Below are 24,949 nucleotides of genomic sequence, written 5' to 3' on the forward strand. Positions count from 1 at the left end.
TCTGGCATGACTCAGGATTTGGTGAAGGCTTAGAAAATCAGTACAAAGAAGGAACCCAAGCCATGAGCGCATACATACACACTTACAAATAGTTGGAGGTCACGTGCTGAGAGCAGATTAAAAAGAAGATATTACTTTGTATGACAGGCACACTCGTTGCAAATTTTTTTCAGCAGAGACATTGTGCAGGCTTTTGTGACATTTCAAGAGGTCATTTGTTCCAAATTAAGGGGACAAAACATGAGTGCAGACCCTTTGACAGGAATGTTGAATCACTTTCAGCCCAAGGACCAAATTCCATTTTGGAGAGGTTCTTGGGGATGTAGCAGTGGGCAGGACCAAAATTACCAGCATATTATAGTTTAAAGCTGAAACTGCTAGTAACTAAGCTTTAGGAGGTACATTTCAAACTTTCAGAATGGGGAAAAACTACACAGAAGCTGGAGAAAAGGACAATGGTTGGGGAAAAGAAGGGATTTTCTGCAATCCAACCTGTGAGGAACCTCAGAGGGCCAAACTGGCATATCTGGAAGATTAGGTTTCATCCAGGGGCCTATAATTTCACATACTTGCCCTATGGGAAACACTTTTAGCTCTTTCAATAAGTGACTGGCTCTAGGCATAACATCCTTTTTGTGTTGGTAAAAGTGTGAAATGACAGCATCTAATTGGGCCCCACCCATTTTTTGCTGGGCTTATGTCATCACCAATGGTTGCATGCTATTTAAATCAGGTGTCCTTCTTACATTCACTAGTACAAGGCAAAACACAGCTTTTACTCCTTACACCATTCTATTATTCAGTATGGCCCAGTACAAATTATACTTTTCTCCCCCAAAAGCATACAATTTCATATTAAATTCCATCTTACCTTACTGTCAGTACCTTTAAGGTATGGCCTTAAAAGGAGGAACATTGCTTTGTAGCAAAGTATTTCTGTGTTCTTGAGAGGACTTCCACATCACAGAGCGAATACAATTCAGTAGTGATTACTGTTAGTAACATAAATAAAGCAACTTCCCAATGTTTTTCAAGACTTCAAGCTCATGAAGTCAAAATGAAAATAATTTTTAAGAAAGATCTTCCACCCTATGGCAAGAAGCACAGTCTTATTTAATGGTTTTGGAAATGCTGTTCTTGATTAAACGAGGTATACTGTAAAACTTTCAATTTAATAGTAAATGATGTCATTATTCAGAAATGAGAGCTGGTCACATTTACAAAATACACAACATTGTTTATTGAAAACAGGCATTTTACAAAACATGTGGTACAGAGAAAAGAGTCAAGAATAAATAGTCATTTTGTTTAAAAAAATAAAATATCTGCAAACCAAACAGGTATAAACTAGTTTAACTAATAAACACTTCTGTACAGTAGTGTCAAAAACCAGACCCTAAAAAGTGACCATTCAGGCTGATGTAACTTTACTTGTGAAGGAAGAAAAGAAAGTGTGCAACGGTCCTATATCTGGAGTGTTAGCAAGCCTAAGAATTTTCAATTTAAAAAAAAATAAAAACAATGCTCAAAGCCCAAAAGCTTAAGAAATCATCTAGTTCCCTTTTCTTGGAAAATGAGTGTCTTCACGATACCTTTAAATTTTTAAACTTTATTCCCTATGCTAAATTAGTATGCAACCATCTGTGTACCTTTAAAACTAACTAATAAATACTTTACATGCAACAGACCTGCTGTAAAACACAAATAACCATTTCAAAGGGTCAACACAAGTTTATAGGTACTAACTAATTAAGCCCTAAATCTTACAAATTATATGCATTTGACTGGTGATGCAGATAGATCAAATGCCCAGTTTCAAGATCAGGATGACTCAAGCATTTTCTGACTATTATTGGAGTTCTTATAGGGAGTTGTCAGTGTGATGCTATTTTGAAATTGGTTAGAGTCATATAGATATCTTATCACCAATAAACCATACTGTTTACCCAACATTGTATCACCTGGGTTTTAAAGCTAAGCCTATAAGTGAGGATGGAAGTGGCCAAGTCCCCTTTCCACACATTATCACAAAAGGGTATTCTTAGAGCCACATGCTACATCACAAGTTATAAGCAAGCCAAAGAAACTATTCCAAACCACACCAGGAATAGAAGATGTAGTTATTTTGTTCATATTGGTAAGAGGATGGAATGAGAGAAACGTTTTTGTTGCAAGACGGTAAGCAGTAAAGTCATCCATGGTTTGCTTGAGCCGAAGTATATATCTGCATATCAAGCTGGCACAGAGTGAACATGTACACCATACATCTTTCTCTGTTAAGTGTTCTTCAGAATTGTGCAGACACAGATCAATTATACTCCCTAGAAGTGTTATTTCAGTAGTAGGTTTTTTAAATGTTTCTTCTCAATATTACCATGAATGGAAAGGGAGGTAAATTTATTTACAGCGAAAACCAGGTGGGACACTGAATAATTCACTGTGCTCTTTGTTTGAAGATGGACTGGGGCATTTGCACAAAAACAAGATTCAATGGTTTTGAAGTTCTATTGGTATAAGTTAATTTTACAAAATTCTCTAAGAGTTGAAGCTCATGTTTTCCATAAACATATTCCTGCTGAGTCAGGGTTCCTTTGAATAAGTGCTTTTAAAATCAAGGCTAGGACTGCTTATATCAGATCACAGTTTCTAGAGTTGTTTTTGAGTGATAGATATCGGGTCGTGGTGTAATGCATAACCATTCCATTCGTCAGATGTTGGATCAAAATGTGCTTGGAAGTGGGATTGTGGAGAAAGGGCAGAAGGAAAAAATGCTGCTTGGCTGGTACATCACTGCAAAAAAATTATTTGATCTGTCTAACCTTAGCCATGGCATTTCCAAATTTTACCACAACAGAAGATGTACATAGTCTTCAATCAGTTGGTTTTCTAAAATTCAACTCCATGGTTCAACATTTAGAGGTTTACAGCTTTTATGGTTTTTAGTAACATCTAGCCAATTCTTTAAAACATTTAGACACAAACTAATGGGAACAGATACAGCTATTGGAAACTTTGGCAAACCTATCAGAAGTAATTTGGAATATAGCCAAACTTTCACATTTTAAATTTTTATATAACATCTCATGTTCATTTTGTGTATTTCTAGAGAAAATATTTGAACTTTCTCATTCATTCTTGGCTCAGTAAGTCTGCTTTCACATTCAAGTATTAGGACAATGCAGCTGAACAGGGATATGTATCTTGATAGTATAGTCTACAAAGAAGCATAATGTTAACCATTCTGCAGTATATTCTACCCCAAATCCCAGAGGAAATGTTTTTGACTTTGGGATCTGTAGCTTGCTTCCAAAGATAGTGAAGATCTTCTACATGTCCATGAGAGGTCATCATTTTGTTGTAAATGCAAGGATGATAAGGAGCTTTACCTTCCCCAGAAAAAAACAGATGATACTGTGGTACAATTCCCATTTTGTTGGCACAGAGACCCATGAAAACATCATCTATATAAAGGCTTGAATTAAGAGTCTGTGAGGCTGCATATACTTTAGCTGCGACATCGCTTGATATTACATATGCAGCGCCAGCTGTATAATCAGGATAAGCAGGCCATGGATACATTTCATGGGGAACATAGTATTTACTTTTCTTATCTCTTACGGGAGGTGATCCACGATGGACACGCCCAATCCAAAGATTCTGAACTCCAACTTCTGATAGATTTTGTAGGTATGCAACCAGGTTTGGCATGTGGATAAAAATGTCATCGTCTGCTGACATAACGAACTTGGCATGGGGGCAGAACGTATTCACCCAGCTGAACTGCATGAGTAATTTGTGGGTAAGATTGTAAAATGTATCCAAGAAGTCTTGTTGAATCAAATCCCCATACAACTTATCTTCCATGTGAAGCATCCTTTGCATTTGGTCTCTTTGTGCATTGTCTCTTGGCTGCCCTAAAACAAATAGGGTCTTTATATTGGCCTTAAGATAATAACGAACATACTGTTCATTGCCCCATGTCTGCCGAATTGCATCTCTCCTGTGGCGGTTTTCAGGTGAAGTCTTCACAAACAGCAGAAGGAGAACATCTTGCCGCTGACATTTCTCCCTATGGTTGATCAAGTATTGATAGCCTGCTACCTTATTCAGGTTGTCCCTACTAACAGATAGACTTTCATTCACGAAAGAGTAGCTATTTATGAGGTATCTATACGAATAAGATTTCATGTGACTCACAATGCTACTGTCATCAAATGGTCCCCAAAAAATCATGAGACATAGTACAAAGCAAGTGGCAAATAGCTGCACAAATTGGCATTTCCTAACTCTTCTAGGATTAACATACATTCTGATACAGTATTTTAAGTCTAGTTCCAGTTAAGGATTGTTCAAGCAGAGTTCTTGTGAGACAGTTCACAATCTCTCCTTCAGAGGAAGTGTTCATGGTAGAGGCATCCTTCTCTCAGACAGTAGCTTTAATAAAATTTCCATACATTGACTTGTGCAAGTCATCTTGACTCAGAGGCTGTTTTGTTAGCAGAGAAGGAATGCATAAGAGTCTGGACAGCAGCACTTGTTGAATATACACTGTCCTCTGCTGCATCTTCAGCTGATCTAAATATCAACAGAATGATCTGCAAAATACAGGAAGTGAAAAACTTCAGCAAAGTTTAATTTCTCTTTAAGAACAGTTTCTAATCCCCTATAAGACCCCATCGAGCAGAATAAGAGAAGTATAATTACTCTAGACTTAAGAGATCAGGCTTAGAGCCAATTCATATGAAGTCAAGAGCCAAGTAGTTGCTACTTCCCCAGGGCTGAAACGTGTATGATTCTAGAAACATTTAAATAAGAACCACATTGTTAAGGCATATAACAAGGTTATTTTCCATACAGCATCACTAGAACACAGGATAGGGTTATTACTGCCAACAGCCTGCTCAACTAACATGCTAAGAATCTTGTCCAGAATTTTGTGCCCACAGTAGCCAACCAGATGCATATGGGAAGCTCAGAAGCAGGGCATGAGCTAGAACTGATACTCAGAAGCATACTGCCTTCACTATTACAGATAATATAAAATCATAATGACTAGACTGAGGAGACTGATAGCCTTATGAGAGCTACGTAGGAAGGAGTCATTAGGGTGTGCACATGAATGAGTGTTTTCTTACATCTTTCTGCAAACCACTGCTTTTCCTCTGCAGCCCATTCTGGCTAAATTTTAGTGGAAAACAAGTGAGGAAGTGTTAAGGACACATACCTCTGGCCTGCCACTTGGAACACCTACAGTTTTGTGGACACCTGGTTTCCAAGACAGTGCTTGGTTCAATTTGTTTGCCTCAGCTACACAGCCACCATTCTACTCACAGAAGTCGACTGGACTAGCAACAGAACTTGATTTCAACACTGGTGACAAGACAATGTCCACCACCACACAAGGGAAGCAGCATAATGTACGGGGTATAGAGCCAGCTGCAAGGCACATGTACCATACTCCCACCTGCTGTTCACTCAGACAAATGCTCCAAAGCAATGGAGCAGCGTTGGAGCAGCATGGTGCATGCACGATGTCTCCTGAAGCGCATGGCCTGGGCTGTCAGCCTGCTTGTTCAGGGATCTCTCACAACAGCACTATCTAAGACACACTGGAAGGAGGCGGCTAACTGAGACAGCCAACCAGCCCAGGCCGGCAAGCAAGCAAGCCCTGGTACTGCATGGTGAGGGGAAAAGATGGGACATGTGTCCAACATCTGCAACCCAAGGCCACTACCTCATCTGAATAAAGCAACCCAATGTTCTGCCTTAGCTCTTGCCTTCTGCTCATGCCATTTGCATTTCCATTAATGTTTTTCTAATGTGTTCTGGGAAGAAAGTCACCAATCATCTCCTCCTTCATGAAGCATCACTAACCAGGGTTGGGCAAAGTATTGGTCTTGGAGGATTAGTGTTCCCCCTTTGCTGACCAGTGTAAACTATATCCACAAAATCCATTAGTATTGCCATCTTAAAATGGGTATTGTGTTGTCTAGGCAATTAAAATTTTCTTGGTTAATGCCTTTTCCTGCTATTCACAGCCTTTCATATACAATGCTGCCTACATATAATTTGAGGGAAAGCTGAACTGCAAAGGTAGGAGGGAAGAACTGGTGCCCCTCCAGATGGTTAGACTGCATTGATTAGTCCAAGCTAACATGGTCAATGCTCAGGGAAGATGGAAACTGTAGTCCAGCAATGTATGGAAAGCCACCTCTTCCCCACTCCTGGCACAAGGAAATACATGATAGTATCAAATAGGTCTCTTCAAAACATGGTGCTCATTACAATAGTTGTTTTAGCTCTCATGCTAATATTTTCAAGTGTGCACCCATTGAAGGATCCATACTGAAATCCAAGTTTCAAAGAAAAAAGCTGAACTCAAAATGGTGTTTCCACGAAAAAAAATATAAAGGCAAGTGCCCTTTTTTCAAGCGGCAATAAAGTGTTCAAATGCCCTAATGCAATTCTGTACAAAGGCCCACTGTTTGAAATTAGTGTTGTTTTGTTGACCTGAAGTTTACAGAAACAACGTAGTTTGCAGTTACAGGACATCTATTTGTTAGAGAAAAGGCCTGTTTATAAACAAACATCCAGTAGCAGAAACAAACAGTCTGTACACAGCCTTTTTGCCTCAGGACGAAGCTCTGCATATTAGGAGGAGGCTGGTATGGACGCCGTGATGGAGAGGGACAGCAATGGGCACTTCCATTCACAACATGCTTGCTATTCTCCACTTGGCCCTGTGCTTGAAACACACAACAGAGCACAGGGGGCAGCTGCTGCTCTGTGACGGTGCCCACTCTACTGAATATAGTCTTACACTTAGGAAGGTTAGGGCCAAATCCTTGCCTTCCTATCCTAGGAGGGGCAAGAAGAGAATTGGATCTCACAGAAATGGCCTTCCCAAAATATCAAGGGCTCGCCAAGAAGGGCAATCCCTGCCTTTTGGGGAGCCCTGTTGAGAAATCAGGGATGCCTCAAAAGAAGATCGTGCGAGGCCCGGTTGTCTGAGGCCAAGAAGCCCAGCCTCTAAGTGTTGGGGGAGCCATGGTTTCCCTCAGCAGCTACGGCATGAAGAAAGCCCTTCTTCCCTGAGTGAGGAAGCTTCCCTCCACATTATAATGCCGGAATGGAGAGAAGTGTAAAAACAACCTTCCCTTTGTATATAAACACTCCCTCCGGACCGTTTGGTGTGAGAGGGAGGGAGGGCCAAGGGGAAACAGCTGCTCTTCGCCTCAGGCGATTTAATATGGCTGCTCACAGTGCGCCAGAACCCTCTGTGGCTTAGGTGCTAATAGGTACTAGAAGAGTGGGGATTTAGGATGAAGGCGAGGTAGGTATTTCTGCATGCTGCCTGTAGGTGATTCATGGGGCCCCAGTGGAGTGCAGTGAGTATCATCGGCCTGCTGTCTGAGGGTGCAACACGCTACCTCGGGGTGCAAAGAGGGCAGCCGTTACGATGATGATGATGATTTCCCTGCCTTTCAAATTTGGGGTGGCATGTGCCAGGTGAACCCGTTCATTTCAGTCCCCCTCAAACTGGGCAAGCTGACAGGACGAGGGGAAGGAGGACACCATGACACCTCAGAGCCAGTCAGATAGGAGAGATGAGGAAGAGTCCCCATCTGTCCTTCCCTGCCCTTTTTCCCTCTGAGGGAAGACTTGTTCCCTCCCCAGAGTCTCTCTTTTAAATATATAGCAATATGGCACTGCGCAGTGAGTACAGAAGTAATGGCTGAATTCATTTAGGACACAATCCTAGCCAGAAAAACGGTCTGCAAGGTACAGCATGTGGGCAATTCTGTAGGCTCCAGGCCCTTCTTCTGTGTGAACCTGCATAGGATCACACTTCTGCCCTTTGTCCCCAAAAGGGAGTGTTTGGTGTGAAACCAGAACCTATTTAAAGCTGCCCAATTAAAAAGGCTTAAGGAAAACCCCAAGCAAGACTGTAGTTTCCTTATCCACCCTCCATATCATCAGATGTGCTGACTTCTATTGCTACCAAATTTTAAAATAACTGCAATTAAAAATCACCGTGCTGCCCTTTGTGTGGTTTTGCCTTAACTACTCTTTCTCCCAGAAACATCACTTGCTGCTTATTTATTATGTTCACAACCCTAAGTGAGTTAGAAAAAAGGCCTACAACTCCCAGCATGCCCCAGGCAGCAAAGCAGAGATCTGTATGCTTTTTTTCAGTCTTGCATAGGATTGTGTCTTAAAAGCAATCATCTTTGAAATAATTGCACCATTGTTTGCATCTTGTTCACTACACTGCATTTTAAGGTTATTGGTATCATTATTGTTTGGACAGGAAGGCCTCAGCTACACTTGCACTCAAAGTGTCTTTTCTCTATAGGATTTTTTAAAGCCACCTTGATCCAGAAACTGCAGTTTTCACAATCAGGAACTATAAAAATACTCCCAAAACAACAAAAAGCAACTAAAGCAATATAACAGCAGAATCACCCCATGGGAATGTAACCAAGTCTTGTCAGTCAAGCCCAAAATAGCAGGTCAATATTAACACCAAATGCAGCAATTAAATTTTACCAAATAGTTTAAAAGTTTCTCTTTACCCACAGAGTTATTCCTTCTATCGCTCACTCCATCATGCAAGATTGTGAAAGGAAAGCAGCACAACCACCAAATCTCATGATTATCAGTTTGATTTTAACCAAAAGAAAATGGGGGAAAATCAGGGACACCCAGCATATATTCTGCATTCCACCAATCATTCTCATTTACAACCAATTGCATCACCAGCATCCCCTTGCATTAATTCTCCCATATCTATAAGCAGCCAGTAGAAAGTTGTGGCATACACCATCGTCCCTTACTAATAATGCCCCTTATTAACACGAAGAGGTTTTTTTGGTCCCAAAATGCTGGCAAAACAGCAGCCTGGCCACTATAGTCCCTGCTCCTCTACCCCAGTGTTCTTGTACCTGGAATTCACACTGAAATGTGGGTTTCAGCCACCAGATTGGGATTGCCAGGCACCACCAGGAATGCTTGCATATACTTCCTGGGACAGATTGCAACTTTTCTTCTATGCTCTTCCATTGCACAAATCCTTGCACAGTTTGTGCAAATTGCACAAATTTGTTGTACAAGTTGCACAAATTCTTCCAGCATCCAATATAACAAAGTCAGTTGCTAGAGAATGGGTACTTTTAACAGGCAATGCATGCACTAAAGTTATGCAGGTGTGCTGATGGGATTTGTTTGCATTCTAAATATAATTAGGGCAGAACGCAAACAGGGAACAGCTTTACAACTCTGACACACATAAGAGAAACCAACTCAAAGAATCTAGGTGATGCTTGTTTCTGTCCTTGTCCGAAGACATAGCTTTTTAAAAAGTGTCACCATTGCTTTTTTACCCTGGAGAAACAGGCAAATCTCATGGTTGTTGTTAGTTGCAAAGTCGCGTCCGACCCATCGTGACCCCATGGACAACACTCCTCCAGGCCTTCCTGTTCTCCACCATCCCCCGGAGTCCACCTAAGCTCACGCCGACTGCTTCAGTGACTCCATCTAACCACCTCATTCTCTGCCGTCCCCTTCTTTTGCCATCTATTGTTCCCAGCATTATTTATCTATCTATTTATTTATTAAAACATTTCTATGCTGCCCCATTCGCCAAAGCCTTGGGGCGGCTCACAACATAAAATTAAAATACAAGAAATAACAATATAAAATAAGTCGCCCTGGCCAGATAAAATAAGCAAATAATATGAACAATTAAAATGACGCTTAAATAAAAAGGTCTTCACCTGGCGCTGAAAAACAAATAACGACGGCGCCAGGCGGACCTCTCTGGGGAGCGCATTCCATAGATTGGGCGCCACCGCAGAGAAAGCCCTCCTCCAAGTACCTACCCTCCTAATTTCTTTCACGGAGGGTTCCCGGAGAAGGGCCTCTCCCGCAGATCTCAAGGGGCGGGCAGGCGTATATGGATGTAAGCTCTCCTTCAGGTTACCAGGACCCAAGCCGTTTAGGGCTTTATAGGTCATCACCAACACCTTGAATTGGGCCTGGACTTCAATGGGAAGCCAGTGAAGCCGACGGAGGACTGGAGTCATGTGAACATAATGCCCAGTCCCCGTCAGCAGCCTGGCAGCTCTATTTTGAACCAATTGAAGTATCCGGACCATCTTCAAGGGTAGCCCCACGTAGAGCGCATTACAGAAGTCAAGGCGGGAAAGTCACCAGCGCGTGTGCCACTGTCGCCAGGCAGTCGTACTCCAGGTAGAGGCGCAGCTGATGAATCAGCCGAAGCTGAAGGAAAGCGCTCCTCGCCGCCGCTGTCACCTGAGCTTCCAATGAAAGCTCTGGGTCGAGGAGCACTCCCAAGCTGCAGACCTTGTCCCTAAGAGGGAGTGCAACCCCATTCAGGACTAGGTTCAATTCACCCTCTCCGAAGCCCGATCCGCCAACCAACAGGACCTCCATCTTGTCTGGACTGAGCTTCAGTTTATTGGCCCTCATCCAGCCCATTACCTCGGCCAGGCACCGGTTCAGTACAGCCACTGCCTCACCTGGATTGGTGGAAAACGAGAGGTAGAGCTGGGTATCATCAGTGTACTGATGATTCCGCACCCCACACCTCCTGATGACCTCTCCCAGCGGTTTCATGTAGATGTTAAACAGCAAAGGGGACAAAATGGACCCCTGCGGCACTCCATGGCATAGCTGCCATGGTGCAGAGCCATAGTCCCCCCAGCATCACCTTCTGGAACCGGCCATTGAGATAGGAGCGGAACCACTGCAAAGCAGTGCCTCCGACCCCCAATCCCACTAGCCTATCCAGAAGGATACCATGGTCGATGGTATCGAAAGCTGCTGAGAGGTCCAGGAGAACCAACAGGGACACACTCCCCCTGTCCAACAGGGACACACTCCCCCAGGTCATCGTACAGGGCGACCAAGGCAGATTCAGTACCATACCCGGGTCTGAAGCCAGACTGAAATGGGTCTAGATAATCAGTTTCATCCAAGAGAGCTTGGAGTTGTCCCGCCACCACTCGCTCTAACACCTTGCCCAGAAACGGGATGTTGGCCACTGGTCTATAATTAGTGGCCATCTCTGGATCCAGTGACGCTTTCTTCAGGACCGGTCGGACTACCGCCTCCTTTAAAGGGGCAGGCACCCGACCCTCCCTCAGAGAAGCGTTAACCACTTCCAAGATCCAGATCCCAATCCCGTGCTTGGAATTATTTATTAACCAAGACGGGCAAGGGTCCAATAGGCAAGTGGTGGGACGTACTCGTCCAAGCACCTTGTCCACATCATCGGGCCGCAATAACTGAAATTCATCCAATAATTCTGGACCAGACGGCAGCATTGGTGTCTCCCCAGAAACCTCTGATTCACTAGTGGTGTCTAGCTCGTGACGAATCTGAGCGATTTTCTCCCTGAAATGCATGGCAAAGTCGTCACAGCGGGCCTTTGAGGGTGGAACCTGATCTTTTTTAGGACCTGGACGAACCAGGCCTTGCACCACTCAAAAAAGCTCCGCCAGACGGCATTCTGAGGAGGCAATGGAAGCGGAAAAAAACCTCTTTTTCGCCGCCCTCACCGGCACAGCATAGGCCCGATAGTGGGCTCTCAAGTGCGTTCGGTCAGATTCATCCCGTGATCTCCTCCACCTACGCTCTAGCCGTCTCCCAACCTGCTTCATCGCCCGCAATTCAGGTGTATACCAAGGGGAAGAGCGGGCTCTGCCCGGTGGGAGAGGACGCTTAGGAGTGATCGTGTCCACAGCCCTGGTCATCTCCCCGTTCCACAGTTCGACCAGAGCCTCGACAGGAGCACCAGTCTTGTCAGCCGGAAACTCCCCCAGGGCCTTCAGGAATCCATCCGGATCCATCCGGCTCCGGGGGCAGACCCACACAATCGGGACCGCACCCTTGCAGAGGGAGAGGTCGCTCTCAAGCACAAACCTCACCAGGAAGTGATCTGACCATGACAGGGGAGTCAAACATAAATTCCTCACCCTCAGACCACCCTCTTAGGCTCTTCTCCAGTCAGTCCTTCCTTCTCATTAAGTGGCCCAAGTATTTGAGTTTCATGGTAGATCTCATGGTAGAGTCTCAGTTGCACTTTTGTAGAACTGGACTGACTCAGCATAGTAAATTACTCAGAACTATTCTGGGAGAAGGGAGCTATGCAAATAAATACAGGAAATGTCCAGTCACAACTCGTATAGAAAAATGGGATATGTAGAAGTTATATAAGTGTCTCTCGCTAAAACACCTTGAGTAATGCAAGTTTATGGAGGGAGCAGGCACACACTAAATGGAGAAAAGGAAGATTATGTAAATCACCTGGGAGTTCTTCGAAGGAAAAAAAAGACTGTTGCTTGTTTTATATTGTTAAATATAAAACAAGCAACAGTCAGAATCCTTATCTACTCTCCTACCCCAAAGGCCCCTTTTCGTGTTACTTACAACAACATGCAATTTACTACAGCATGTCTCTCCCAACCCTGCCTGCTTAACAATACCAGGAAATCTGTGGTCATGTGTACCTCCCAGAAACAGCAGGCAACATAAAGTGCTCTTTATGAGCAATAGATGAGAGATTAAACTAGAAAGACATGAAGAAAAGTGGCTTATAATGACCATTTGTTGTTGACCAAAGTTGAACACTTAGCCTCATGATGGCTGGAACACTATTTAACACTATTTTACACAACAAGCAGATTCCATCCAGAGAAATCACTAGACCAAATTGAAGTGCTCAGCAACACTATCACAGCAGGGTCATATATACTTTAGGGCAACTAGAGTGATACTATCATTTTAAAAATATTATTTTTAGTGTGTGTTTTTTGTTTTATTTACTGTTTCTGCACCACAGCATTGTACAATACAGAATAATTCAATGCTCTCTTGTACTTAGAGATTGACTATAGCAGCGTCACCAACAAGTTTGGCCACCAGTGTATAATACAACAATTACAGCACTTGTGTTTGTGAGCAACTGACAAATAATCATTTTCTGCAGTTATTATTTTTCATACTTAAATGATAAGCTAGAAAAAAAGAGGAAACTGCTTTACCTTTGTTCTGAGTTTGAGAAAGTCCAAATGCCATATAAATTCAGATTTATGGTGAACAGTGCAGGAAGTTTGTCAGAGATCTAATAACAATTTTAAAGCATCATACAAGGTACAACTAGTTTGAACTGAATGCTGAGATACTCCAGCTGAAACACCAGCTTGTATCACCTCAGCCAGCGGAGTGCCATAGTCCAACATTTTCAGAAGGCACTAGCCTGGGGGAGGCTGAACTGGCATATCAAAAAATTGTGAGCTAGATCGCAAGTTTTCCAGAAATCTCCAAGAAGTATTTTAGTGAAAGGAAAGCAGGAAGGAAAAGACAGAGATTGAAGCTCTGAAGTTTGCAGATTGTAACGCACGAAATGTTGGTGGTTTTAAATGGATTTACTACACAGTCCTATATGTTTACTCACTAGTAAGTCCACAGTATTCTGTGGAGTTTACAGTAAGTATTTGTGGGCTTACCTGAGTGATCAGTACTCTACATAGTATTCTAAGGTGCATTGGGCAGTACGATACTGGCAATTTTATTTTCAGTTCCTTTCTAATTATACCTATCATGAAATTTGCCTTTTTCACTCGAGCCACACACTGGCTTCCACTTCATCTAAGCTGTCCATCAGAATCCCAAGTGACTTTCTTGGACAGTTAGCTCAGATCCCATATGTGTAATTGTAAAGTAGCTTTACCTACCAGCTGTGAGCTCCAACTATTGGGCAATATAATAACAACTCTCAACAGGTAAGCCCCTTTCCTGCCAGTTTAAGAACTTTCTCCCATGTGTCTAAATTCACTATTCTTCAAAATACACAAATGAGATATGTAGTTGCTGATTGGAATATTGTAGAGAAGGAAGAAAACACTAGAGTGTCTCCCATTTCCTCCCCCCACTTAAAATTGGGGGAGGTGGTCTGCTGGGGCTTCCTTGACAATACCCACTCCATTTCCTCTTATCTGCTGAAACAGTTAGTCCTACAACATAGCCTTGCATAAATATCTTAGCATTATCCACTCAGAATTTTCATCATCATCATACTGCATTTATATCCGAGGCAGCTTACATAGTTCTTCTCTATTTTTATTCTCACAACAATCCTGGAAGAGACGAAGTGTATATGCAGACAGGAGGGTGTACAAGTTGTTACTCATCAGTCTTCCCCAGCCTGGTGCCCTCCAGATGTTTTCAATTTCTATCACTGCCAGCCAGTAGGGCCAGACATCAAGAATGCTGGGAGTTATAACCCAATATTTGAAGAGCGCTGGTTTGGGGACATTGTTTTAACAGAAGAGGCTTACTGTCCTAGTGAAAGGGAAAATTCTGGTTTTATTTCTGATAGATAGATTATAACAGAGCAATCTTTATTAGGTTTGCAAGGTTTGCAGTTTGTGGCACCCAACAGAAGAAAAAAAAGCTGTACAAGCAGTTTGACAAACACAATTGAAACCAGCACTTTCTGTAGCGCATGTCAAGCTCTGTTATTTTGATTATATAAAATTACACAGCACACATCAAATGACTGAAAAAGTCAGCAACTGTCTACAACAGATACAAACTAGTAAGCTAAAAATACTAGAAAGAACTGCACAAACCACTGTCAAATTATTAGCTGATTGTTACTGTTATTCAGAAGGGGATAAACTGGAGGCAACAAGGTGGTATTGTTTCATTCCATCCATCACACTGATTGCCAGGATAATTATTAGCCTAATATATTTGACCTAAAGAACCCTATCCTCATATATTGGTCAGTAAGCCCCATAGAAGATTCTGGGGAGTGTTCCAGGGAGCACCTGGCATTCATGTGAGGGTAGTAGCCAAGCTTGTTGGATCTCAATATTGTTCCACATAGAAGAAAATGCACTGTAAAGAACACTTCTAATAAGAATCCTAGAATAAGTGTTCAAACACCCTTGTCTTTTGCTAAATCTTTGGACACATCCCATGTGTCTGCATCCTGTCTTTAAAAAAAGAAAGAAAATAGCACATGGCGATTCCATGTGCAATCACCATTAGAGAGTCCTCCATTTAAATGTATGACCTTTCAACCTTAAAACTGTGGTTTAATATAACCACACAGAAAAGCATAGGAATCACAAACAGTTGGCTATTCTTTCTCATTCTGTTTGAGCATGGAAACCCCAACCATGATCAGTTTCAGTAACTTTTATATGAGAACTCTTGAATTAATATTAACACTCTAGAGCAGGGGTGGGCAACCTGAAACACTCAAAGAGCCATTTGGACCCACAAAACCCTTTTGACATCTAAAATGAAGATAGCACTGCATATATCGTTTTTTTACCTAAAAAACAAACCAGAGTGGTAAACCAGTCTCGTCAGCAGTGAAAGCAGATGAATCTGCCCACGTACCATTAAACGTTCAAGTTTTCTTCTGAAACTTTTCTTTTCTTGGATTTATCCATGGTTGGCCTACCGGGGCTCGAAAAGCTCAGTAAACCGCGTGCCGGCGGGTGTCGCACATTGGCGGTTGCGATGCATATTTTGAGCGACAGGGAGCCGCAGCAGAGGGATGAAAGACCCACATGCAGCTCCAGAGCCGTGGGTTGCTGGCCCCTGCTCTAGAGCAAGGAGGGAAGACTGTCAAGCCCCGTGTTGCTGTAGAACTGCAGAGCCAATCACAACTGGCTGTGCTGGCTAGGTAATTTCCCACATGTTTGTATATATTTGGATGAAATTTGTAAAATTTAAAAAGGCATGTGCCCTGAGTATGACAAACATCACAGAAAAGTGGTGAAATGTATCTCCATTTCGGCAATTAACTCCTGCCCAGGTTGTATGGAATGGAATCCTTCCTGCATACACACCATATATGACTCATGTAGGAAATGCCATTCTCATTACTAAGAAACATCTGCAACTGCCAGCGCTCCCAATCAGTCATCCCATCCTGAAAGTAATGTACAGTAACTGTTCAGAACTACAGACTTAATCTTTTCTACCTGAAATTTGAAGCAGTAACCAGCTAGTGACTTTTACAATGAATACTAGTTAAAAGCTGGCATTCTTGAAGCTTCGGTAGTTCTAGTTTTATGTGGCTGTAACACAAAGCCTTCATTTACACCATAACTTGTGCTGCTCTGAAGAAAAGGTGTGTGCAGTACACCTTGAGAAATTTTAAAAATCCCAACATTTGGCATAGCCTGAATTATCCCATTTTTATATTCAGCAGTAACTCTGCTGGTAAACTAGGCAGAGGGTAGGTAAACTAAGAGATATACTCAGTGCATAGAACAAACTGAGAGGAATCAAATATGTAGTGGAGGGGGCTTTTGGCAGCAGGCTGTGCGCCTGGCCTAAACACATTTCTTCGAAAGTTGGATGCTTAAATACCTCCATGTGAGTAGAAAGCATGAAAGAGCAGGGCTGTCATAAAAGATCAGTATACACTTATGTTCTGTTTCAGTCCGCAAATGGGCACAATTCCTACAATAACAGCAGCTTATATAAGCCAATGTGGGTCACAGCAAATACATACACACAGCCATTTTGAATGTTTAACACCCCCCCCCCCCCAGCAGGGACTTGCCATGATTTGCCATGTAGGCTTAAACCCAGGCAGTAGGGCATGTTGGAGGGGGAAAACCCCCAGATAACCCATGCTTTGTTACAGGGAATTGTGGAAGTTGCCAACACATGGCTGCACATTTTGAACAAGTAAATCCTTGTCTTAAATTCCTTGTGCCTTCTTCAATGCCCTTCCACATTTCCCCCATGGAACAATTGGGAAGAGTCCTCAAAACAGTCCTCCCCTCCAGCCCTGTTTCCAAACCTTCAAAACAAGCCATCCCCACCTCACTTTTTCCAGGTCCTAACACATCTAGTTGTAATAACAGGGGAAAATGTATGCAAAGCATTTTGAATGTGCTGCACAAATGCCAGTATTTCCTTCACCTTCTCCTTCGCAGTACAGGCGTAGATCTCTGGATTTTATATATATATATATATATATATATATATATATATATATATATATATATATATAGGAGTGGCCACACCATTGCTTTTTTCAAGGCAGTATGGACCACTTAAATAATGATCCATTCACTCACTCCTACGTTCCATCTAAGCCACAAAGGACAAGCAAACATGTGGTCGGTCATATAGATACAAGCCTCTTGCTTGCATCTTCAGGCTCCAAAACTGTTCTGGATCCAACAAACAGGATAAGGTAATGTACCGGACACCTGGGAAAACATTATTAACAGCAGTCCTCGAATCAGAGTGAAATGTATCCTTGACTTGTCTTGCAAACTCATCACAGTTGTTCTCTGAGGATTCCAGTACAGGGTTAAATGCAATGGAAGTGGTAATATAAACCACCTTTGCACCATGCAGGTGGTGTAAGTATATGCAGAAATAAGGCCTACAATTTTGCTTATATAAACTTTGGGAATTACTTTCCTGGATCAGAGCAGAAGATCTATCTGGTCCGGATTCTGACTCTCAGTGCTGTCTAGGAAGAATACAAACGGCTGTCCACCACCTCTCTAGGACACCAGGCTGCAGGCCTCTTTGTCTTCATACTCTGCTTCTTCCATTTAATCCCAGAGAAGCAGAATAACACTGGGGGATGCAAATCTGTTTGAAGAAAATTTGAACCAACACCTTTTTCATCCACACTTTGTCCTAAGGAACTTGAAAGTGACATAAACAGTGTTGTCAAAGTTATAGAGTGAGCTCAAGTCCCATTGAGCTCAGATGAATATAAGGCTGCATCTTTGGAAAGTTAAAAATACTATTCCAGTGGTGTTTTCATTAACTGGGTAATTAATACTGAAAAAATAAGTATTTACAATGCAGGAATTGTAGAAACTAGTTTTTTAGCCAAGAGCAAATAAAATGTCATAACTCAAGACTATGACAGCCCTATAGAAAAGGTATTCATTTCTTCTTGTTAAGATGCTTTCAAATGGTTACTTGTAAGCACATACTACACTGAGTTTTGTCAGTGTGTGAGCTGCATTTTGACTAAAGTGAAATGGCATTTGCACCCTATCCATAACACATAGTGTACATTCTTTGTACAGGCTTTGTTTTGATTATGTTCTAATTACACACTATTGCTCTGATTGTAAGTGCACATTTTACATTTGCAGCCTGTGCAAATGAACTGTGCATGTATTACACAAGGATTCTGTGCAAGGCCAGCTTCTGTGTAGAACCCTTTGTGGTGAAAATGCATTCAAAGCATATGTTCCTCATCAAGGAGGAAGGAAGGAAGGAATAGCAAAGCGATGACACATGTAGCAGTGGCTATATTTGTGCTTTGGAACTCCATAAAATCATTTAGCACATTCCTTGCATTCTCTCAGTTCCTCTTGTTTTTCATCCGATTTCCAGTTACAGTTAGATAAAACCTATCTTACTCCACCTAAGTCTGGGAATATCATGACAGAATCAATGCTAAACTCAAAGAATGTGAGAAGTGGGTAGTTTCAAATGTTTTTAAACGCATGTGATCATACAAAGAGACCGCAAATGTGCATGCATGTATCCAGGAGGTACTGTCAATTTTAACTTGGAGTCTTCCACTAAGCAGGAGTTTGGATTCAGTTTCCTTATTGACCCCTTCCATCTCTACTAGTCTATGATTCTTTGACTGTAGGGTCTTCATTCTCTCTCAAAGCTTCTATGGATCTCCATTTCACTGCACACTTGAATAACGTCTTTTTGTAGTTTTGTGAGGAAGTGCATTTTTCACCTCAAGTCATTCTTTCCCAGTTAGCCCAAACAGTCGTCTTATGGTTGTTTTCTAGACATTTGTGTCTAGACCAGACAAATTTGTGTCTAAATCCAGACCAGAGGCTACTACTTCCACTGGACTGTGAAAGCACAAAACTAGATTTCATACTTTGTTAAATTAAAAAGGGTTCTATTATCTTTTCCAGATTACATCATGTATCATACATCATGCTCCCTGGATCATGCAGCATAACCTGAAAAATACATGTGCACACAACACAAAAACAAACTTTCCCAAAGGGCCCATAGCCTTAATTACCTCATTCTTCTTAAATATTCCTAAAGATTAACAAAGGCATAAACATGAACCTTTCAAACTAGATCAAGATCAAATAAATTATAAAATCATATCATTGAGATAATATTTGCTAATTAACCTAAGTATATAATTTTTCTAGATGTCTGTATTAATATAGACCTAGGTTTAGACCTTTTTATATGTTAAGGGTATACTTAAAATCTTCTTCGTGAATGACCCAAGTGATAGACCCATTCAATCATGACCCAAGTGATTCGCAATTTGACACTTTTTCTTTGGATACCTTCCAGGTCAACACTGCCAATTAGTTTTTAAAATTTACCCAGAAATAATTGTTAACCTGTTCCTGTCTCTTCCTTTAACACAATTACTACTTTTCAGTTATTTACATTTTTCAAATTGTTTCAATTTGTATTGTTTCACTTGTAAAAAGACAAGTTGGCAATTTCTCAGTAATCTGCCCAACAATTCCAGTGATGCTACCCTTAATGGCATAGAAGCCCTGCTTGGCCATTTCCAGGGAATGCACCACCTCTCCCAATCTGTGTTTTAATACTTGGGTCTGAAGATCTTCCCAAATCCCCTTTGCTTACTCAATAGGCAGAAAAGGACTGGAGCTGTCTTTGCCCTATCTCAGGGTCTCACTGCAATGGCACAGTGTAGGAGGGATGCTCCCCCACTGGGAAACCATTTTTCAAGTACGGAATATCTACATCTACTTCTTAAGATGAGATACTCTTATACTAAGGGGCCATTATGCTTCATAAAGCTTCATAAAACTATATGCACAAATACAAACTAAATAGTTATTCCCTCCCCCAGAAAATCTGTGAACTGTAGCATCTTTAGCAATTCTCAGCATTTTTTTCAGGGGTAAACCATGATAATTAAAGGATAAAGACCAACACATGTATAGTGAAGATAATACTAAGAGAATAATACACACAGCCACAGGTAATACCGAGAAGATACATGCTTAAAACCACCCACAGCTATAACATAATGATGAGTTTGGGGAAGCAAAGGGAGGATATCCTGTCGTACACAAGGGCACAGAAAAAACAGCCTTGGACTGAGGGAGTACTGTCAATTTTCTCAAAGAGGACCTCTGTTTTCTATTTAATTGACTAAGAAAGGCAACTTGCAATTGTAACCGATCATGCTAATACTGACTCAGCAACAGTTGTTATGAAAAAGGCAAATTCCAGACTGGGATCATTAAGAAAGAAATCCAAATTAAAACTATCAGTACCATAATACCTTTATACAAACCTGTGTTATAATCACACTTGGAATACAGTTTGCAGTTCCAGTAACTGCACCTCAGAAAGGTAATTTTGTACAGCTGAAAAAAGTGTGCAAGGAACAACCAAAGTAACTGAAAGGTGGAACAACAATACTGTAAAAGAGGGGCAAACAGAATTTGAAACTTTTTAGTTTAGAAAGAGAATGACTAAGGGAGCATGATAAAGGTATATACAATTATTCATGGTGTTGGTAAGAGAGCACTTTTCTCCCTCTGTCATACCAGAACCCAGGTGCATCCAGTGAAGCCAAGTAGTGGGAAATTCAGGACATGCTTCTTCACACTGTGCATGTTTAAACCAAGGAATTTGCTGCTACAAATTGGCCACTAACTGAGGCAAATTCATGGTAGATAATGCTATCATTGGCTACTAGCCATCTTGACTATATTCTCACAATGTTCTTCTGAGTATAATTTGCCAAACAACTTGAGTGGAACCACAGCCAGGTCCTGTTCGTGGGCTTCCCATAAGCATATGGTGGACCTTGGTGGGAACAAAAAGATAGGTCTTTGATCTAATTTAACAGGATTTTGCTTATCTCCTACATCTAGCATTACAGTAGACACACGAGGAGCAATACCAAATTTTCCATGCTCTCCCTGACGATTGCAAGGTTTAGCCATCAGACTTGCATTGCTCACTAGACAAACTAGGTAACAGTGATACACAGAATCTTCCACAGGAAACATCAGACAAGGGAGGAAAGAGGCACCTGACATTAGGCTGCAGCTATCAGTTCTTGTAACAGGAAGAATGCTATATATTCCACCCTATACAATAGATGGCTCTGCTGTGGTCTTTTATAAATGTAGGTGTTTAGACTTAGCCATTAGTTTCTTTTTATTGTTTGACTAAGGGTGCAATTATTATTATTTCAACTGCATTTATATACTGCTTTTCCTTTTGTGAGGAACCTAAGGCAGCTTCCATGGCTCCACCTTTATCCTCGAAACAACTCCCAGCATTCTGGAAGCTGTAGGGCTTTCTTCTGTCTAAGCATGTATATGATTGTGTCCTTAATGTATTGGCACAAGAGCCAATTAAAAGCAGTGTCAAGAGTATAAGGATAGGATCTTAATTTTTATTTTAGTAAGTCAGAGACAGAAAGAAGTAGCTGTTGCAGAAATGCAAGCAGATAGAGGGACCCTGAAGGCAGATGGAGAAAAAGGAAAGAAGGATGAATAACTGAAGCCTAGAGATTGTACCAGAAAGAAACATCAAAGCTATCTTGGTCAACAGCAGAAAATGAACCGGAAGGGAGGAACACAGGCCAGGACCAGGGCAGAAGACCTCAATCACATGATCCCTCCCTTTTCTGGACAACCAAGCACATCAGCTGTCACATGAATGCCTCCTCACACTGAAAGATGGATTTTATGCAAAAGAACTGAAAATGGAAATACTAGTGTCTTAGAAATGATCTAGCCAAGATTGCATTTGAATTCCTATTTTCTTTCAGTCCAAGGTTGGACTGAAAGGTGATCACCAAATCACAGTAGTAGGGATTTATAGGTAGCCATAATTGCTTTGCCAAAAAGAAGGAAAGGGCTGCATTCTCCAGCTAGCTACCAATATCAATCTTTCTTCTTCTTTTTGGGTTTATATCAGTTATGTGTAAGTATTTGGGCTTATATCAGACCAAGTCCTTCCTTGAAGAAGGTATTTACGCAGAAGTCATTTTATATACAGTCCTTCCTTGAAGAAGGTATTTACGCAAAAGCCATTTTATATACAGTCCTTCCTTGAAGAAGGTATTTATGCAGAAGCCATTTTATATACAGTATTATTGACTTTGGCAACGTTGATACAAGACGTTTTCCTGTATTATGAAGACCAACCTCTGAACTTTTTCCCTGGAAATGCTTTGGGAATTTCTGCATGGCAAGCATATGCTTGCATTAGTTCCCTATGCCAAGCTTCCTGGAAGGGCCATAGCAATCCCTCCTTGAAAAGTATCTGAGATACTCTGTCATACCATCAGTCCCTTCACTGACAGAACAACAGTCAATTTCCACCTTCACCCATAAGGCTATAAATCACTTGTTGATTTTGTCAATGGAAAATTTATTTGAGGGACTTTAATTTTTTGCACAAGCTCCCCATCTTTCCCTCTGCCAGTATCTTGAGCATTTCATTTAGAATAATAGTGTTCTATTGTCTTTAGGTGGAGCAGGCAAACAATTCCCTTTAGGGGCACCTTTCCCCATGAAAATTAAGAAAATTTAAGCACATTTTCATAACTTGTGAAATCTCTCGACATTTTTAAGCTCCAAGTGAGCCTCTGTTAGTTCTTCACGGTTGGCAAAGGCCTGGGACTACCTGAAGCATCCCATGACTCCCTAAGAGGTAATTTTCTCAACCATCCAGGAGAATAATTTTAGAATCAAATGGGTCCTCTAGACAATTTACTTTTAATTACCAGTTTGGAGCATGCAAAAGAAACAAAGCCCCACACTAATTGAAACATCACTTGTGTAAACAGCTAGGAAGACAGACGCTCCCCATCAGCTGCTGCAACTGGAACCCAGCTGCCGCTGCGTTTCACCTAATTACAGAGAAGAGCGTTAAAACTCAGGTTACGTGTTACGGTCCGTGCGCTCAGAAACAGCGCGCAGAGAAGTTGTTTGTCCGCGGCTGCAAAATCTCACACGTACAACCCACTCCATTCCTCCCCGTCAAGATGAGCCTGGTGCAACTTCAGTGACCTTAGTCATCCTTTCCTCGCGGGGAACCAGCCTAGAAATACACAGCACAACCGAAATCGGCCGTGCGATCCGTTCGGGATTTCACCCGTAGGGGGCAGCAGACACCGAGCCTACCCGGCAAATTCCATGCGAGGAAAGCGACGAAAGAACGCCCCTTCACCCAAACCAGAATAGCAGCAAATAGAAACTCTTCCCTCCACAAGCCCGGTCGCTTTTCCCGTGCGTGGGGGAAGGAAAAGACCTACAGAGGCTCAACACGGTGAGCAAGCTCCATTGAGTCATGGGACTTTTCCCCGCGTACTCACGTGTAAGCATTGTCTCGTGAAGAGATCTAACCTAAACAGCCCGGGAGTGGGCTGAACATACTCCTTGGAAACTACCCCCACATTACAGTTTTGGCGGGTGGCGGCGCCATAGGTGGTCGGACAACCCTAAAGAAATCCCCGTTTCGAAGAAAGAAGGGGCGGGGGTTGAAGGAAAGAGCCATAAGCGGGGAGCTCATTCTATAAGAAACATTTATCACCCGTCACCATGGGAAAACCGCTCACTCAGTCCATTTGGAGGAGGGAATTCCATTGTTCCTCGCTTCTTGCTCAGCTAATGTTGCAATTTAGTTAACAGCAAGCAGCGCAAAGCTGGATCTGCTAGTTCTGCCGGCTGAGAAGAAACGCTCACAAAGGAAGAGGGAGGGTAGGAGGCAGTTTGCAAAGCGGAGTGATGGAAGATCTCTCTTTCGTATGTATTTACGCCAATATATTTCGAGCTTTGGGGCTAGAAGTTTCCATGTCGTTTAAGAACAAAAAGAAAGATGAGGGACACCAGAAAGACCATTCTGTGCTTTTTTATCCAGAAGTAAGTTCTGATTAAACTACTTCCGAAGAACTGCACATAGAAATACAGCCTTTTAAGAAAAAGTCGTCCTAAGAGATCCTAGCAGCTAGGAAAAGCAAATCAGAAAGAGAAAACAACCAGTTATTTCGAATCTCTATTTTTTTACTGTTACAAAGAGTCAATTGCCACACCTACTTTGAAGAGTTTCAAGTTTATTTTAGCGAGTTACCTAAAGCGAAGGAAGCCCAAACGAAGCAATAAAAACGGGAGCTGGCTGAAAAAGCGTGAAAGTAGCAATTCTAAAGATTAGCAACCGTTCCGAATGATTCAGCCTGGCGGATGCCCCCGCTCCCCTAAGCCTTTCTCCCGAATTGGGGCAGGCGGGGGAAGCACTGGAAAGCTTTCGGAAAAAAGATGGCTACTAAGAGTTTCCTCGCTTTAGCACTGGCCACTTCTGTAAGATTTCAGTAAAAGCCCTCCCTCTCCATCTGCCTCCAACATCCCCCAACGAAAAGCATTTTGCCCAATCAACTATTTAAAAATAGTTATACACACACGTAAAATATGCGTGCATGCCTCGCTTACCGAGCAAGGGCCCAAGCGACCGTCGGCCGGCAAAACGCGGTATCAGTTTTCCCCGGTTGCTTTCATGTCCGAGTCAAAAGCAGCTCAGGAGACAGAATGAATCCGTGCGAAAGCTCCTCTCCACCGGGCGCCCCACTCGCTACTGTGCTTCATTCAGTCTTAGGCAGCCCAGGCGGAACGGAGGGCCCAGCTGATTGGCCGGAGTAGAGCGCCTCTTTGGCAACCGAGTTAAGTCAGACGCCGCCTTTGCACTTCGCTGCACGTTACACTCAGAAAGCCCAGTTTGGTGCACGCGGAATGCACTCGACTGCTGACTCGGACGGACCCACTTTTAAAAGCGTGCCACCAGGTCGCGTTCTTTCCAGCGGTGTCACTGTTTACCAGTAACATCATCCACTTACCGTCTTTATCCCAGTTACATCACTTGAAGC

The 24,949-nt window shown here is 42.3% G+C and overlaps 1 protein-coding gene across 1 annotated transcript; it reads right to left on the minus strand.

The window, feature by feature from the left end:
* Positions 1-1,216: 1,216 nt before the first annotated feature.
* On the minus strand, positions 1,217-24,737 carry B3GNT5 (UDP-GlcNAc:betaGal beta-1,3-N-acetylglucosaminyltransferase 5). The gene is made up of 2 exons (XM_044434467.1): positions 24,519-24,737; positions 1,217-4,595 (listed from the first exon to the last, which is right to left on the minus strand). Exon 2 carries the CDS (start codon positions 4,306-4,308, stop codon positions 3,169-3,171), a length of 1,140 nt encoding a protein of 379 aa, XP_044290402.1. The 5' UTR covers positions 4,309-4,595; positions 24,519-24,737; the 3' UTR covers positions 1,217-3,168.
* Positions 24,738-24,949: the final 212 nt, after the last annotated feature.

This window comes from Varanus komodoensis, unplaced genomic scaffold (assembly GCF_004798865.1).
Source record: "Varanus komodoensis strain SLA01 unplaced genomic scaffold, ASM479886v1 scaffold28, whole genome shotgun sequence".
NCBI classification, from domain to species: Eukaryota; Metazoa; Chordata; class Lepidosauria; order Squamata; family Varanidae; genus Varanus; species Varanus komodoensis.

Bases quoted from the DNA above. Each gene is read 5' to 3' on its own strand.
- B3GNT5 (XM_044434467.1), bottom strand. From the start codon at position 4,308: ATGTATGTTAATCCTAGAAGAGTTAGGAAATGCCAATTTGTGCAGCTA.